The sequence below is a fragment of the Myodes glareolus genome, chromosome X, assembly GCF_982192425.1.
Source record: "Myodes glareolus chromosome X, mMyoGla1.1, whole genome shotgun sequence".
Classification (NCBI taxonomy): Eukaryota; Metazoa; Chordata; class Mammalia; order Rodentia; family Cricetidae; genus Myodes; species Myodes glareolus.
In genome coordinates, this window is record NC_142053.1 from 81,181,014 (window position 1) to 81,198,015 (window position 17,002).

At 47.6% G+C, this 17,002-nt stretch overlaps 1 protein-coding gene and 1 long non-coding RNA gene across 2 annotated transcripts; both read left to right on the forward strand.

The window, feature by feature from the left end:
* Window positions 1–8,566: 8,566 nt before the first annotated feature.
* On the forward strand, window positions 8,567–11,186 carry LOC148117382 (uncharacterized). Its single transcript, XR_015736907.1, has 3 exons — window positions 8,567–8,681; window positions 10,740–10,904; window positions 11,053–11,186. It is a non-coding gene; the product is annotated as an uncharacterized LOC148117382 (long non-coding RNA).
* A 229-nt stretch (window positions 11,187–11,415) lies between these two features.
* On the forward strand, window positions 11,416–16,372 carry LOC146889235 (doublesex- and mab-3-related transcription factor C1-like). Its single transcript, XM_085684404.2, has 8 exons — window positions 11,416–11,529; window positions 11,681–11,845; window positions 11,988–12,145; window positions 12,450–12,508; window positions 12,824–12,960; window positions 13,681–13,741; window positions 13,915–14,044; window positions 15,830–16,372. Exons 1-7 carry the CDS (start codon window positions 11,426–11,428, stop codon window positions 14,038–14,040), a joined length of 810 nt encoding a protein of 269 aa, XP_085540530.2. The 5' UTR covers window positions 11,416–11,425; the 3' UTR covers window positions 14,041–14,044; window positions 15,830–16,372.
* Window positions 16,373–17,002: the final 630 nt, after the last annotated feature.

Sequence of the window (17,002 nt, forward strand, 5' to 3'; positions counted from 1 at the left end):
TATTGTATAAGATTGTTTTGGCTGTCCTGGTTTTTTTGTTTTTCCAAATGAAGTTGATTATTGTTCTCTCAAGGTCTGAGAAGAATTTTGTTGGGATTTTAATGGGGATTACGTTGAATCTATAGATAGCCTATGGTAGAATTGCCATTTTTAGTGTGTTAATCCTACCCATCCAAGAGCATGGGAGGTCTTTCCGTTTTCTAGTGTCCTCTTCAATTTCTTTCTTCAATGCCTTAAAGTTCTTGTCAAATAGATCTTTCACTTCCTTGGTTAGAGTAACCCCAAGATACTTTATGCTATTTGTGGCTATTTTGTGATCCTAGAGTAGCTAAATAGGAAGGTGAATCCAAAGAAAAACATGTAGTTATCCTCCTGGATATTGGATGTAGACAAGATTGCTAGGCAAAAATTGAGAGCTTGGGAGTGGGGTGGGGTGGGGGTTAGGGGAGATGGGGAGAGAGAAAAGGGAGAAAGTGAGGACTGAGGAGAGCTTGGGGGAATGGGATGGTTGGAATGGAGGAAGGGTGGATATGGGAGCAGGGAAGGAAGTAGATATCTTAATTAAGGGAGCCATTTTAGCGTTGGCAAGAAACTAGACTCTAGAGGGGTTTGCAGGTGCTGAAGGAGATGTCCCCAGCTTGTTCCTTTAGCAGCTAAAGAGAAGGCTTCTGAACTGGTCATATCCTATAGCCACACTGACCAATACCTTGCATATCACCATAGAACCCTCATCTGGTGATAAATAGAGATAGAGACAGAGACCCACATTGAAACACTGGACTGAGCTACCAAGGTCTTTATGAGGAGCAGAAGGAGGGAGAACATGAGCGAGGAAGTCAGGATCACGAGGGGTGCGCCCAACCACTGTGATGGTGGGTCTGATCTAATGGGAACTCACCAAGGCCGGCTGGACTGGGACTGATGGAGCATGTGATCAAACCGGACTCTCGGAATGTGGCTGACAAGGAGGGTTGACTGAGAAGCCAAGGACAATGGCACTGGGTTTTGATTCTACTGCATGTACTGGCTTTGTGAGAACCTAGTCTGTTTGGATGCTCACCTTCCTAGAACTGGATGGAGTGGGGAGGACCTTGGACTTCCCACATGGCAGGGAACCCTGACTACTCTTTGGAGGTTGGGGGGAATAGTGGGAGGGTGAATAGGGTGAGGAGGAGGGAAGTGGGAGGAGGGGAGGAGGTGAAAAATTTTAATAATAATAATAATGATTATTATTATATTTAAAAAATATTTAAAAAAATACTTAACTTACCTCTATGAAAATTGGTCAAAAGTGGACAGATTCTCACACACCAAGAAATAGGACACTCCCAGGTCCCTAGTAGCTCCTCAAACCATTCCCATCAGAAAAAAACCACTATGAATGTCAATGGATTCTATGTTTCTCCCTTGGTATCTGATAGGTTTTGCTCCAAGATGTCCTGTGAGCATCAAGATCAACAGATGAGCGAATCCCTTGCACAGAATAGGCTGACATTGATCCACCTCCCTTCTACTGGGATAAATGCAACAGTGTACATGCAGTATTAAAAAGAGTTAGACGATTGTGAAGGTCATATGTCCCAAACATCTGTACATGTTCAGTGCTGATACAGTTTACCTCAGAATACTTTACATGTGTGGATATTTGAAGTTACAGAGGTGCCACTGCACATTTGCATGAACTGTTTGTACATTCGTGCACATGAAGGAGCTGGAACTTCACTGTCTAGCTTATAGGGAAGTTTACTAAAAAGGGATTAGCCTCCCAAACATAAAGCAACAAAAGTAAAACTAGGAAAAGGGGATTAGGGACTAGTAGTTCTACTGTTAGAAGCAGGTGCTGCCATACCCTGTTTGGCCAAAGAGCTCTAGGGTTCACACTTATATCCTTCTGCTAGTTTATCAAACCCTTAAGCTACAGAGCCCCCTCTCCAGAGCTGATGGGATCCCCTGAATTTGAGGAGCCATCTCTAAGTCAATTTACGTGTTCTCAAGGAAAAGTATGTCTTTGGCATTTGGCAAGATATTGCTCCAAACCCAGAGAAATGAGGAAAGCTTGAGTCAAGATAAAAAGGCCTTCACTTATTAGGAGACTGCCCAGTGTGGGATTTGTCAAGGGAATTGTCTAGTTCTGGACAAAGTATCTTGTGGGTTTGACTTTAACGGAAAATATTTTGCTTTGGTTGCAACTTGGAAGATGGATCTTGCCAAAAGTGGATTTGGGCCTTTCAGAAAGAGATGGTGACCACATACGTCTTCCTCATGTCTACACCTGGTGTTGGAGAATTCTGTATTCTGTCAATTATGTTTTAAATAAACACTGATTGGCCAGTAGCCAAGCAGGAAGTATAGGCCGGACAACAAGACAGGAAGTAGAGGTGGGGCAAGGATTAGAGGAGAATTCTGGGAAGGAGAAAGCCCATTCCTCCTCAGACCTGTCCAGACACCAAAGAAGCAGGATGTGACCTGTCCTGCTGTAAAAGGTAATGAGCCATGTGGCTAACACAGATAAGAATAATGGGTTAATAAAAGTTATAAGAGCTTATATGAAGCCTGAGCTAATGGGCCAATCAGTTTATCTCTAATGTAGACTCTCTGTGTGACTTTCTTTGGGACTTACTGGCTGTGAAACCTGGCAGGACAGAAACCCCAACAAACAGCCCCTCATGTTACATACACCAAAAAGTTGGTTTGTAGAACATGAAATATGCATCCCTCTATATTAAGTGCCACCACTAACATCCTTCCTGAGATATTCAACTGACCACTCTTAATTGTACAGAACAGCTTACTTGACCATCAAAGCATACTTAAAGTGTAAATACTCTTTGAAATCTGCCAGCGTTTTAAAGAACTTTTGAAAATGTAAACCTACAGGAATTTGATCCAGGGTCACTAGCCTAATAAACCTCTGAGGGTAAAACATAACACTCATAAAATGTATGAGTAAAATGACTCCTAAAGATATTCTGCTGTACTCAAAGACCAGTGTCTGATCATCAGAGAGGCTTTCTCAGGCAGCAGATGGGAACAGATGCAGAGACCCACAGCCAGACATTACATGGAGGGAGGGAGTCTAAATGGGAGGTCTCCATCATATCCCTCCCCTCAGAGCTCAGAGTCAGAAGGAATGGATGGAGGATCTCTGAAAGATGAGGCCCTCTGAATCAACTAAGTGCCTTGCATCTAAGCATACAGAGACCGAAGCAGCAGGCACCGGGCCAACATGGGTCTGCAGTGGGTCCTCTGGCATATATGTTGTAGCTTATAGCTTAGGGTTGTTGCCTTTTCTTAGATTCTAGCTCCACGTTGTGTGCCAAAATGCATTATTTTAATCTTTTCTCTTTTTTCTTTTGGGTGCTCACCATCCAGATCCCAAATAAATCACACCTGTTGGCCAGAAAGTATTGAAACTAATATGGGTTCTGAGTGATTATTTCTGGAGACCGGACCGCTGAGACGAACATGGACAGCTGGGAACAAATAAGCAGCCTCCTACAACACACAGAGGCTTATAATTACTCACAAATGCTAGCCTTACCCTAGCTTGTTTCTAGTCAACTTTTCTTTTTCTTTTATCCTTCCTTCCTTCTTTTCTTTTTTCCTTTCTTTCATGACATCTTAGAGATCCTGTGCTTTTGTTGTTGTTGTTCATCTTGCTTGGTTTTCTCTAGAGATGGGTGTCCCTGTCCTTGGTAGGCTTCTTTCTGATTCTGTCTCCAAAGTAGTTCTGGGAGTATTTGTGACCAATGCCATTTCAAGTCAATATTTTACTATTCCTATTTGACTGTTATAAAATAATGGAAGCAAAGTAATTTTGAGTTTATTTACATTTATTTACCTTTATCTACATTCCTTGCTCTCTTCTCTGAGTTTGTAGGGGGGTGGGTGTTGTGTGTGTGCATGTGGGTGTGCATGTCTGTATACATGCCTGCATGTGTTCCCAAGTATGCCAGTGTGAAGGTCAGGGAAAACCTTGTCACTATTGGTTCCTTCCTTCCATATTGTGGATACTGGGGTGTAAACTTGGGTCTTTGGTCTTCTAAGTCAACACTTTATACTGTTGAACCTTGTCTTAGTTAGTTTCCTATTGCTGTGAAGGATATCACGAGCACCACAACTTTTAAAAAGGAAACATTTAGTTGAGGTGGCTTGCTTACACTTCAGAGGTTCAGTCCATTAGCATCATGACAGGGCGCATGGCAGCATTCAGGCAGACATGTTGCTGGAGCTGAGAGTGCTTACACCTTGACTGAGAGACACTAGGAAGTCGACTGTTTGTCACACTGAGGGATGCTACACCAAATGAGACCTCAAAGGCCACCCACCACAGTGACACTTTTCCTCCAACAAGACCATAGGAGTTCCTAATGGTGGACTCCCTTTGGGGGCCATTTTCTTTCAAACCACAACAAGTTCTTACCCTGCCTCATATAGTACACGAACTTTGTTATGTTATTCAGGACATTGGCTTTCCTGTTGAGTTCACAGCCCTACTCCCTACTCCTATATTTTTGTTGTTTGTGGCATTAGGAGTTTTTGGAATCATCTTGTTTGTTCCCAGCCACCCACATTCGAAATAACCACACAGAAACGATATTAATTAAATCACTGCTTGCCCTATTAGCTCCAGCTTCTTATTAGCTAGCTCTTACATCTTAAAATAACCCATTTTCATTATTTTGTGTATCACCATGTGGCTGTGGTTTACTGGGAATATTTCAGCGTAAAGTATTGCTCTCTATATCATCCCCTTTAAATGTAAGCAAACATTTATAAACACTATTTGGGAGTTTGGGTGCCATTCTCCTCAAACCGCTTCCTGCTCTTTGTTGGACAAAGTAACGGTAGGGGGTGTTCACAGCAATGTTTGGGGGTGTCTTGGTCCATCAAACTACATTACTCTACAAGGAATCCACAGGTTCTCATCTTCTGTGGAAACAAAAGGAGAACCTCTTTTACAAATCAAAGAATCCTTAGACCCAAATTTTGAAGTCAAGATACTTGTAAAATATATATGGTGGTTTACCTTGGCAGCACAGACAATGAAATGTCTCTCTGTACTTAGCTAATTCTCAGTGAAAAATTCAAAGTAAACACAATAATATACATAATCCAGACTCTCTGTGTATTTTCCATCTTTATGTGGCTTATGTTTCTTTACTCCATTAATCCAGGAGTGCCTGTGTTCTGTCTGTTTAAAGACTTTGTTTTATTTTTTGAAACCATTTACTTCCCTTTATAACTCTCCATACACTTTTTACTCTTTTTTCAAACCAAAGTACATTTTTAAACTGTGCTGTGTCTCAGTTAGAGGTCGTTTATGTCTAAAACTGTCTTGTTGGGCATCTGTAATTCTTTTCTGACCAAGACCGCTTCTTAAAATGCTAAGTGGTTTGGCTGGGACTAAAGTTGCTTTGCCTTTTGGCTCTGCCAAGTCTCACATGGTAGAGGTCTGTTCACTGCCTCTGAGACTGTCAGATGGGAGCCGTCCTTACCACCTCAACTCTGGTAACCAGTTGGCCCGTGCTGCCACCATGTAACTTGGAAATGCTGCCCACAAACCCCATTCAAGTGCTCGACCTCCTGAAAGAGCCATAGTTCCCGCTGGCAGCAGGAAGGAAGAAGCTGCCATTTCAAATACTGCTCTTTTTTTCTTGCTGTTGCTGCTGCTAAATCAGGAAGACCTCTCTTAAAGGAGCCTCAGCGCTTTCACTCACCTCCAGCAAAGAGAACCCATTGCCAATTTGCTATTGGCCTTGGCTCGTTCCTTCCTGGCTGCCTAGATTTGAAATAACCACACAGGACCTATTAAATCACTGCTTGGGTTATTAGTTCTGGCTTCTTATTGTCTAGCTCTTACATCTTAAATTAACCCATTTCCATCATTTTGTGTATCGCCACATGACTGTGGCTTACCAGCAAGGTTCTGGTGTATCTGCCTGTGGCAGCAGCTCCATGGCTCCTCTCCGACTCTGCCTTATTTCTCCCAGCATTCAGTTTACTTTTCCTGTCAAGTTCTATTCTACCCTGTCATATGCCCGATTGCCAGTTTCTTTATTCATTAAGTAATAAAAGCAACACATATATGGAAGGACTTCCCACAGCAGTTAGGCAAAAAAAAAATCCATAATGGTGAAAAATGTCAATGAGAGGAACATTATGGACAGGCATGGTTCAAAGATTTTGGTGCCCATGTGTATACCGTGCAGCAATATGCAAGTAATATTTGATGCCCAGTCTTCAAATTTCTCATCAGTAAATGGAAACATAATGATATCTCACTCCACAATTTAACTGACACATTTTCTAGGACCTGCATGATGTCAGGCACAATGACACAGTGTTAGGAAACTCATGGGGACTTAAGCATTGTTGGCTCATCCCTCAAGGGTAACTTGTGCCTAGACCGCGGGGTCTATGAAGGCATCTGGTCAGTATTGCTGTCCTCACTGCCTTAGCCTCCTGCCACACACAATAGAGGACCTCAAAGTGACTGATGAACTGAAGCACAGTTTCCAAAAGTTGAAGCTGTCCATGAGTAGCAGAGACTTTTGAGTTCAGTCCTTTAAGTCTGTGGAAGTAAGTGTAGGGGAAAGAAACATCATGGCAGTGTCCCCCAGGAAGGAAATAAACTGACATGCTAGGCAAGCGTGGATCAGACAAAAATTCCTGGTATATAGAAGGTAATCTCCCATAGCTGTTCGATTCTATTGCATTCTTAAAAGTTCTTGGCCAGGAGAACAAAGCTCAGTTCAGATGAGACTTCTGGGGATGGAAGGGGACTTGAGAAGGAGGTGTGTGCTGCTAACTCATGCAGTTGCTTGTTCTAGAGTGTAAATAGCAGTGTGTGCGTAATTTTAGAATATACCAAAGCATATGCTAACCCCGGTGGTACACACTTCTTTTCAATTAAAAGTAAGCTTAGCTGGCAATATTGGGAAGAATCTACAAATTCTTATTTGTAGATTCATATGCTGTGTCATATGCTGTGTTCACAAAAGAGCAAGTAGAGTCACAAGTGCTCCCAGGCGGGCACAGTGCATTAATGGATTTTTTAACAGATCTTTGTGACCTGCTCGAGGGATGTTCATCAATCTTTTAAAGAAACGGGCAAGGAAAAAGCAAGAAAGGAAGGAATGAACGAGTGTAGTAAGCAAAGAAGAGAGGGAGATGGACAGGAAAGGAAGTAGGGCTACTCGGAGGTGCACGGATGAAGGAGAGGCTTTGAAAGTGACTACAGAAAGGGAGAGCTGGAAAAAAAGTTTTTTCATCTGAGAATGTTGGTAACATCTTACTAACAGCGGCAACAACTCAAACAAGGCCCTCTATCCCCATCCTTAAACCTTATTAGACTGCCTTCTGTGGAGCCACGATAACCCTGAAAACAGCAACAACAAAAGCCACAAAACGTATCTGCTTTTAATTGAGTGAGAGGCACAGAAAAGACTCAGAACTTGAGTGAGTGAGTGAGTGTGTGTGTGTGTGTGTGTGTGTGTGTGTGTGTGCTGTAATATAATGGATTCAATGTGGTGGCTGACTTTTGGAACGGTGCACCAGTTGGAAAGATCCAGTGTATGACTGTCAGTTAAAATCAAGTGAAGTTTTTCCTGCCAAGCAGATATCAGACAGGAGAGGGACGCTACTCTAATGTGTTCTGGGATAAGAACGACACAAGGTGTACCAGATAGAATGTACAAAAGAGAAAACTAAAAACATAAAGTGGGGCATTCAAAATATGACAGAGCCACAGGGAGAGGCGTCCTGACCCGATGAATAGGAAGGCCAGGTAGTCTGTGGATAACCTGCTCCCTCTTAATTCGTCCCCAGAATCAAAGGAAATGCAGTCTGAAGTCTTCACTGCCGAGAGTGTACTGGGGAACTGACGTTCGAGAACTCACATACACATGGGAGAACAAAAGAAAAGGAAGAGGCAAGTTACATTTGGGTCTGTGGAACAAGAATTAGGAATGTTTCCTAGCAGACATCGTGTCCTGCAATGGACTGACAAGCAAACAAAGGAGCAAGCAAACAAAGAAGCAAAAACCTTTGTCAGTGTAGAACTAGAAGAGAAACCGTGGGATTTATCCCTGGAACAGGAAAGAGAGCTCAGAGACAGTCTCAAACAAGGCAGAGGGAAGAGCGTTCCCAGACGTGCAAGTGTTCTCTGAGGGTTTTACGATGGCTACTGCTGAAAGAGAAAACAAGATGTGAGGACGGATGGCCGTCCACGACAAGCTTGCACGCTGGACTTTGAAAGGGCAAATTACAGTTTAGCGAGGAGACCTACTACTGAAACTGCATGCACACCTCAGGCAGGCACATGCAGAGACACCCATCACCAAATGGAAGCGATTTTTTTAGAACCACCACTAGAGAGTGCAAACCTTAATTTGTTCCTCCCGGGCTAAAGGCAGGACCAGCTAAGTGAGCACTCCTAACCACTAGAGCCTACAGGCCCCACCTGCCCTGTTGGCGGAAGTGGTTCACAGAGCAGCAACCAGGGGGCGGGTTTCAAGGGACGTGCTGGAAGCTCATTGGCCTCTGTGGCAAGGCGGTGGGTGGAGCCAAATACCGCCCAGTCGCCACCGAGGACTGAGGAGAGAGGATCGAAGAACAGAGCTGCCGTTTCTCTCGGGGGCTCAAGCCCCTTTTTCTGAAGGGCTGGCGAGTTTCTCTAAGTATGACCTTCCTATTCTTCTGTGCCTTTTTCTTTTTCTCTCCCTCACGCTAAGGTGCCTATTTCCCTCAGCTCTAGGCCTCTTTAGGCGCGAAGCCTGCTGGAGATGGCGACATCCTGGACGACGGCTCCTCACCTCAACCAGGCCCCTCTACCCACACAGGCTGTGCCCAGGCCCCACGGGCCTTGGCCCGACACCGTCAGAGAGCACCTATCTCCAGGTCGCCTGGCAGTCTGGCAATCGCCGCAGAACCGTTGAGGCAGGGAGAGGGTGTGAGGGAAGAGAAGGAGCCATAACTGGGTCCCAACCTTCGAAGTGTTGAGGCGCGTCTGCAAGACTGGTGTACAACTGGGGAGAGAATGTGGGTTTGGCGAAAGAAGAGGGCCTGTGTGGAGCCGACAGAAGGCTGAGTCTGCCGCATAGTTTGTCTTTGGGCTAGGTCAGGGACCGGTTCTCTGCATGGGCTTCAGAAAACGTCTGTCCCGTGTAGAATGCTCGGAAAAAAAGAAAGGGTAAAAGAATGTAACTGAGAGAGATCTGGATGGAATTCGCGAGACTACTGTTTGTGTGAAACCCAGCATCTCACTAGTTAGCTCGAGTTGCCCTCAGTCGTGATAGCCCCGCTACCCCAGGTTGATGGGTAGGTATGACTCCCGTGTCTGCTGCCTTCAGAAAGACAGTTTGATTTCATGGGCAGGTGTGGGAGTGGTCTGCGGGACAAAAGGATAATCGGTTGAAAGGGAGAGCAAGGTGGTAATAAAGATTAAAGTGTGCTGTGAGGGAAACTTGAAGGGAGAATGAAAGGAAATTGAACGCAGGGCGTCCATGAGACTACTGAGTGCCTGGTGAATGTTTTCCCATGTGGGGAGTGAAGGGATGGAGGGCACCTGGGAAGACAGCTGTCAGCTTCTGGGCTTTGGTGTGATCGCCGAGGGAGTCCTGAGGCTTCCTGTGCATTCTTCCTGTGTGAGTGCATTGTGAGTCTGAGGCGATCTACCCTGTAAAGGAGCCAATGCCAAGACATTCTTGGGGGTGATGGTGAGGGGAGGTGGTGGGTGAGAGGACATCCTGGTGAGGGTGGAGACTCTGTAAGCACAAAAGGGAGACAAAGGCCAAGGGAAACCATGGCAGGACAAATTGGTAGTAGTAGTAGTACTATTGGGGAGCCTGTTGGAGAAGATTCTAGCCACCGGAGAGGGGTTATTTTTGTTTGTTTATTCGTTTGCTTTGCTTTGTCTTATTTTCTTTTTGCTGAGATAAGAGCAGTTACTCTTTTTCTTTCCAAAATTTTTACTACATTTTAAAATTTATTTTGCATACCAACCATAGTCTCCCCTTCCTCCTCTCCTCCCACTCCCTACCATCACCTCTTTCTACCCACCCCAATTCACTCCTCAGAAAGTGTAAATCCTCCCATGGGAGTCAACAAAACGTGGCCCAACAAGTTGAGGCAGGAACAAGTCCCTCTGCCTTGCATCAAGGCTGAGTGAGGTAGCCCATTATAGCGAATAGTTTCCAAAGAGCCAGCTTATGTGCTAGTGACAGATCCTGGTCCCACGGCTAGGGGTCCTACGTGCAGACCAAGCTACACAACTGTCCCCCACATGCAGAGGGACTAGGTCGGCCCCGTGCCGGCCCCCTAGCTGTTGGTCTGGTGACTGCGGACTCCCACAAGCTAGGATCACAGTCTCTATGGGTTTTCCCATCATGATCTTGACCCCTCACACACACCTTGCTCATATAATCCCCTCCTCCTCTGGACTCCCAGAGCTCAGCCCAGGGCTTGGCTGTGGATCTCTGCATCTGCTTCCATCAGTTACTGGATGAAGTTTCTATGATGACAATTAGGACGGCTATCAATCTGGTTCTGAGGGGAGGCCAGATCAGGCACCCTCTCCACTATTGCTAGGAGTCTTAGCTAGGGTGATCCTTGTGGATTCCTGGAAGTTTTCCTGGCACCAGGTTTCTCCCTAACATCATAATGTTCCCATTTTCATTGGAAAAAGCAGCTACTCCTAGGCCATGGGGATCCAGTGGTATTTCTGCTCTCCACCCCAGAACCATGGAACAGCAAGACGAAGTGGATGTTGTCAGTGTGCCCTCCGACTCGGAATGTAACATGGGGAACGAGACTGGAGCCCCACTGGTCTTTTGTCCTGGCCTCAGAGGACGTGCAAGCCGCTGTGGCAGAGGCCGCAGTTCTACCACCAGAACCCAGGCCAGGTGAGAAACCCGCCTTCTTGTGCCTATGGTGTCTAGGTAGGGGAGGGGGTACGGCTTGCTTTGCAAGTGGAGATACACTGGTCTGGGGAATACACGGGCCAATGCAGTGGCGTTGGCGGTACAGTGGCATTTCGGCTCTCCACCCCAGACCTATGGAACAAAAAGACAAAGTGGATGTGTGCTTCTGGCCCCACAACACGGAATGCAGCATGGAGAACGAGACTGGAGCCCCACTGGTCGTCGGTCCTGGCCTCAGAGGGCCTGCAAGCCACCGTGGCAGAGGCCACAGATGTGCCACCAGGACCCAGGCCAGGTGAGTGAGCCGCCTCCTCGTGAGTGTGGTGTCTAGGCTGGGGAGAGGGTCAGGTTCCCTCTGCACTTGGGGATACATGGCATGGGGGATACTCATGGGGATACAGGGGCCATGGAGGTATAGTGGGGTTTCTGCTCTCCACCCCAGAACCATGGAACCAAAAAGCAAAGTGGGTGTCCACTTCTGGCCCTCCAACTTGGAATGTAACATGGGGAACGAGACTGGAGCCCCACTGGTCATTGGTCCTGGCCTCAGAGGACGTGCAAGCCGCCGAGGCAGAGGTGCCACCTGTGGTACCAGGGCCCAGACCAGGTGAGTAACCCGCCGCCTCGTGAGTATGGTGTCTAGACTGGGGCTCAGAGGGTCAGGCTCCCTCTGCACATGGGGATACAGCAGCATGCGGGATGCTCATGGAGGTGCAGTGGCCGTGGGAGTACAGTGGCATTTCTGCTCTTCACCCCAGAACCGTGGATCAAAGCAACCAAGTGAATGTCTGCTTCTCGCCCCCCAACTTGGAATGTAACATGGGGAACGAGACTGGAGCCCCACTGGGAATCGAATCTGGCCTCAGAGGACATGCCAACCACCCCGGCAGAGGCCACTGTTGTGCCACCAGGACCCAAGCCAGGTGAGAATTGCATTCCTCACACTCTCAGGTCTTTGAGTGTCTCAGGTGTGCTGCCTCCTTTTGGGTATCCTGTGTGAGTTGGGGAGGCGGTCGGGCCCCCTTTGCACAAAATTAACAGGAGTCCTCCATACCCCTACTGTAGGGAGCACAGCGAGGCCCTGCCTGCTCTGGGTTCTGAGAGGAAGGTGCATGGTGCACTGCTAAAGAGAAGACAGGTTCGACTACTAAGGACGACTAGGGCTGTAGCCGGCAAACCCCTCTGTCAGGGCAAGAAGTCCTCTGCCAAAGCAAGAGGTCACAGTGAGTGTCCTTGGCTGGGGAGGGAGGCTGGGTTTGATTGGAGGGAAGTGCAGCGTGAGTAACTATGTAGCCAGCCCTGTCTGTCTGAGAACTGCAGTGTGACCCTGAGCGAGTACACCCTGGACCTCAGTGCCCCAGGTAGAAGACATGGTATCAATGATAGCAGCACTAGTTTTCAGGAAGCAGAGATTTGGGGTGGGCTCTTTGCGCAGGTCCATTGTGAGGAGTTCTCAGAATGGTGGTGAGTATCTGCGGGAGAGGCTGGCAGGCAGCCAGCGGGAAGGAATTGGTGGTCTTTTTACAGCTGAGAATGAGAACACTGTAAGCCAGCCTGAAGTCCTGCCCCTCACAAGCCCCCAGGAGGTAAGGAGAATCTGTTGCTAGAGTGGGCGGCTCCTGCCTTTCACTGTCAAGTCCCTTTCAGCTGTGTCTTAAAGTCAGGGCTTCCACCTCTAACACTTGGTCAGCACACAGCCTTGTGTGTGGCCCTGGGAAAGGTCACTTCCCCTTGGGCCTCGGTCTCCTCAGTGCCGGTAGACCATGCTGAGATTGGAGTGGGGTTCTGCAGGCTCCTCAGAGCCCTGACATCCTGGGTACCTGCCCTCAGCCTAAAATTTGCCCAGCCCTTCTCTTCCTGGCTGGCCCGGAACCCAATCCCCGTGGTCCATGTCTCTGCAGGAGAGCTCCCAAGGGCCTCCGTTCCTCTGCTGGCCCCCAGCATTTTCACCTGCGCCCTACATGACAACGACATTGGGCCAGCGGTTGATTGCTTTGCCTTCCATGGTGGTCCATGAGGCTTTTGCCGTGTCCGACCCGTGAGTAGAGAGGGACCATGGAGCCGGCTGTGTCTCCTGTCAGTGTGTGTCCAGCCCCGGGATTGCTGCAGTAGGAGAAGCAGGAAGGGGATGATTGTGGGAAGGAGAAGGCTACTTGTCAGGCCGTGGGGGCAAGGACAGGATCCTCTCCGGATTTGACAGTTCCCACTCCAGAGACTTGGTACATGTGGCTTTATTTTCCAAGCATGCATTTCCTAGTGGGCATTTTGTCAAAAGCTTCCTATACCTCTCCCACTGAAGAAAGCACCGGCGCAAGGCCTGCCACACAGTGGGCCTTCAACACGTGGGCACTGCTTCTCTACATGGCTACAGATGGGTGAGACAGAAGGTCCTGGTGAAACCTAGGGTCATGCTGGCAAGAGCCAGTCCCCGAAAAGAGAAGGCCACCATATCTCTGCAGGGACTTTGCAGATCAAAATGCAAAAACTGGTGGTTCCCTGATGTCTTCCTCAATGTGTATCTGGGAGAGAATTAAAAAGGGCTTGTAACAATTAATGTCTCAGGAAAAAACGTGTCAGACGGGGTGTGGAAAGGAAAACAGGCTGTGCAGGACAAAGGGCATGCCCAAGCCATGGTGTCTAAGGTCTCCCACAGTCCTTCAGACGCCTACCTTCTGGTACTGCAGAAACCTTGTCAGTCTCAAAGTATCGGTGCTGCCCACCCATCCAAGTGTTTAATCCCCTCACCTCTTGTTTCCAGATGCACGGATCTGACCCCCCTGCCATGTTCCTCCATGGAGTATCATCCACCAGAGCCACAGGTCCCTGCAGAGAAGTTTGGGCTCCAGAATGTTGGGCAGGAGGAGCTAAGTGGATGTGTCGAGCAGACCGCCCAGGGGTTTGGGAGCAGCTGGGCACTGAAAGGGCATTTGTACTTCTGAGAAGAGGTGGTGGGTGCCCAGCTCCTGTTCTCCTCACACCTGTTTCTCTACAGGGCCCCGTTGCCCCTGACCAGGCCTCGGTTTCTGCCACCTTCGAGTGTGAGGAGATACTGGAGGCTGCCGCGGCCCTGATGACTCTGAAGAACTCTTCTTGGACCTGGCGCCAGACCCACAGCTAACCAGGTAGCTGGCTTCTTCAACAGGACCATGGGGTGGAGATGGGTGGGAGATGGGAGGCTCTGTGGCAAGTTGGTCATAGCTGGGCACAAGGGGGTAAGTTGGTAGCTTGAATGACTTGGGGCAGGGTACCCCAGACGTCTGGAGCAGACTTCAGAGAGGGCACTTGAGGATTGCTCAGAGAATGCCCAGCTCCTCTAGTTTTGTGCTCACCAGCAACCGGCTGGTGTCCTGATGTCCAGAGAGAGAAGGAGACCGAGGCTCTTGGGGGTTGCAGGCACTTGCCCCAGGGCGGGCCGCATGTTACATGGAAGAAATAGAATAAGCCAGGATCCTGCTTCCTCACCCAGGCCCCGTGGCCCCATTCTACTGCATACCGTAGTGGTCTGTAGAAGACATACATGGAAGGAGATATATATAGTCTCTGGTCTCAGGGCGAATCTCAGTCCAGATGCGCAGCCTGGGTTCCTCCTCAAGGTGTATTTTGCCACCAAATCTCTAATGGCCCACCCAGAGGGCAAGGGCCTCATGAGCTGAGAAGCCAATTAAACGTCTAGGGTGTCTGGAAAGCAAGGCTGGACACTGTCGAGCACAGAGGCAAATGGGGCCTAGGGAGTGTAGGAGGCAGCCACCCTGGACAGACCTGCTGGAATGGAAGGGTCACGGTGAAGCTGGAGAGGTGGCTGACTGATCACAGGGCTCTGGCAAGGGTGGGAGAGGAATCCTAGGCCAGGGCTTCTCGAAGCTTCCTGTCTTGAAACCCCTTTCCAACTGAAGAAATGTTTATAGGACCCACACACAAGCAAAACATTTACAGACAATAAACTATAAAGAAATTTAATTCAATACTAGTCCTTGGTGTACATGTAATTTCCCATTTATTAAAGATAAATGTGAATGCCAAGGAAATGGACGTGCTTGTTTAATTTTGCCCAAAGAGTTAAATCTTAACCCAAAATTGGACACTGTGGGGCACAAAGTATCTTCCACATTTTTCCGAGTGGATTGGTACTTTTAATTTATTATCTGTCGTCAGTGCCGAGGATGCTGCATCACAGAGATATGGAGTGAAAAATGGCAGAAGTATGTTTAGGGCCACGTCTCAAGTGTCAGGAGTACCGCCTAAATCCCAAGCCAAAACTCATCTGACAGTTTTTCACAAGCTTCAAGTCAGCACCTCAAACAGCAGTTTTAAAGTCAAGCATCCTAAAACATGGCGAGGAACCACAGAAGGAAAATATTTAGAGGTTTTTGTTTGCCTCATTTAAACCACCATGTTTCTGTTAGAGCCCTCAAACAGGTCTCAAAGCAACCTTTAAACAGGAAGGGAAAGACTGATACCCCAGGCCATACTCTGACTTTCCCATACCAGCACTTACTCTGAAACAACACCAGTGTGTGTTCCCCCTCTTCTCTCGGTCTCTGTCTCCTTCTCTCTCTCTTTCTTACACACACACACACACACACACACACACACACACACGTCTGTGCATGCACATCTAGGCCAGGGACCTGGGTAACGGAAATCCAAAGAGCTTTCCTGACATCAGGAAGGTTATATTAGAGACCATGAGCTTGACTGGAATAGGTTGGTGGTCGGTGATGGAGGAATGAGGAGGGAATGTGAGGCTGGAGGTGGGGAATCCAGGCAGGAATATGTCTGTCCATCCACATGTGTCAGTGACAAATCTTCAATTACGGGAGACAAAGAAGAAAGGGGAGCGAGTCAGGAAAGGGATTCGGGGATTTGTGATCCTTAGGTGGTCCTCATCTCATCCTTTCTCCCTTCAGGTCTTGCATGAGTTGGAGCAGTGAAGCCTCCCAGCCCCTCCTTGTGACTGGGATCCACTGGCTGGCTCCCTCTCGCTTCCTACTGGGAATCCGGCCTGCACCTCCCTCTTGAGCTTAAGGGCCCAGAGAAGGGGGTGCAGGTTTGTTCGAGCACTGAGTAGTTTATAAGTTGTACAATTCCTGTCTGGAATGCTTACATGTGCTTTATAAGCCTTCAGGCGTTTCATAAGCCTTCAGACTCTTTTCATAATGTACATCAGTTCCTTGGCTTACATACTATGTTTTGTACCTCCATCCCTTGTTCCTTTGGAAGCTAGCACATTTTAATGTATGTTGTGTAGGTAACATGATAATATGGCCCGCCCATTGGTGGGATTCTGCATGGGTTGGTATTGCCAGTGTTTGCATTTGTTTTGTGATGGTGTATGTGCCTGGGCACTGCTGTACTTAATACCTGCATTGTGGACACATGAGATGTTTCAGTTTGTGTCTAGGCCTGTGTATGTGAATAAATAAACAATAAAACATTGGTAAGAAACACTACTCAGGTCTTCACTGTAACTGGCTACACCTTCCCCAATGGTCTCTCTTCTGGGACTCTGACCCTACCACTTGTTCCAAGCCTTAGCCACTCTGTATGCCGGTTAATGTCTTCAAAACATGTACCACACCAAATAGAGACTCTTACACCTTACCGAGCATGACTGTAGCATGCAGTTTTGCCTTGGCGCCCTCTGGATTGTTTGGGTTAAGGCTTCACCCCAGCCCCTGGCATCCATATAACCAAAGAGTCTGGAATGTTTATGTGAACGTTTCATTCCCATTTCCCTCCCTTGGGCATTGCCTCAGTCCGTACTCCACCTCCAAAAAAAGCCCGCCAAATGGTAAACCCTCCTCAGAGATGCTCAAAACCACTCCCACATTGTATTGAAACAGCAACCCCGAGAACAAATAAATGTTTTTCTGGTCTTCCTTCCCCTGCCTCCCTGGGAGCATTGGTATCCATTAAACCTGGGCTTTTTATTTCTTTCTTTCTTTTTTTTATTTATTTCTTTTTTAAATTTTTTTTCAAAGTTTATTAAATTATAAAAGTTTCCATTTCTGCCTCTCCTCCCAACACCCTCCCACTCCCCCCACACCCTCTCCTCCTCCTTCTCCATCCCTAAGAGCAGT

Excerpts from the sequence above, each read along its gene's own strand:
- LOC146889235 (XM_085684404.2), top strand. The coding sequence starts at position 11,426 with ATGGGGAACGAGACTGGAGCCCCACTGGTCATTGGTCCTGGCCTCAGA. Across the intron at positions 11,846-11,987 it reads GCCACCAGGACCCAAGCCAG|GGAGCACAGCGAGGCCCTGC; the intron begins GTGAGAATTGCA and ends CCCCTACTGTAG. Across the intron at positions 13,742-13,914 it reads ATCATCCACCAGAGCCACAG|GGCCCCGTTGCCCCTGACCA; the intron begins GTCCCTGCAGAG and ends GTTTCTCTACAG.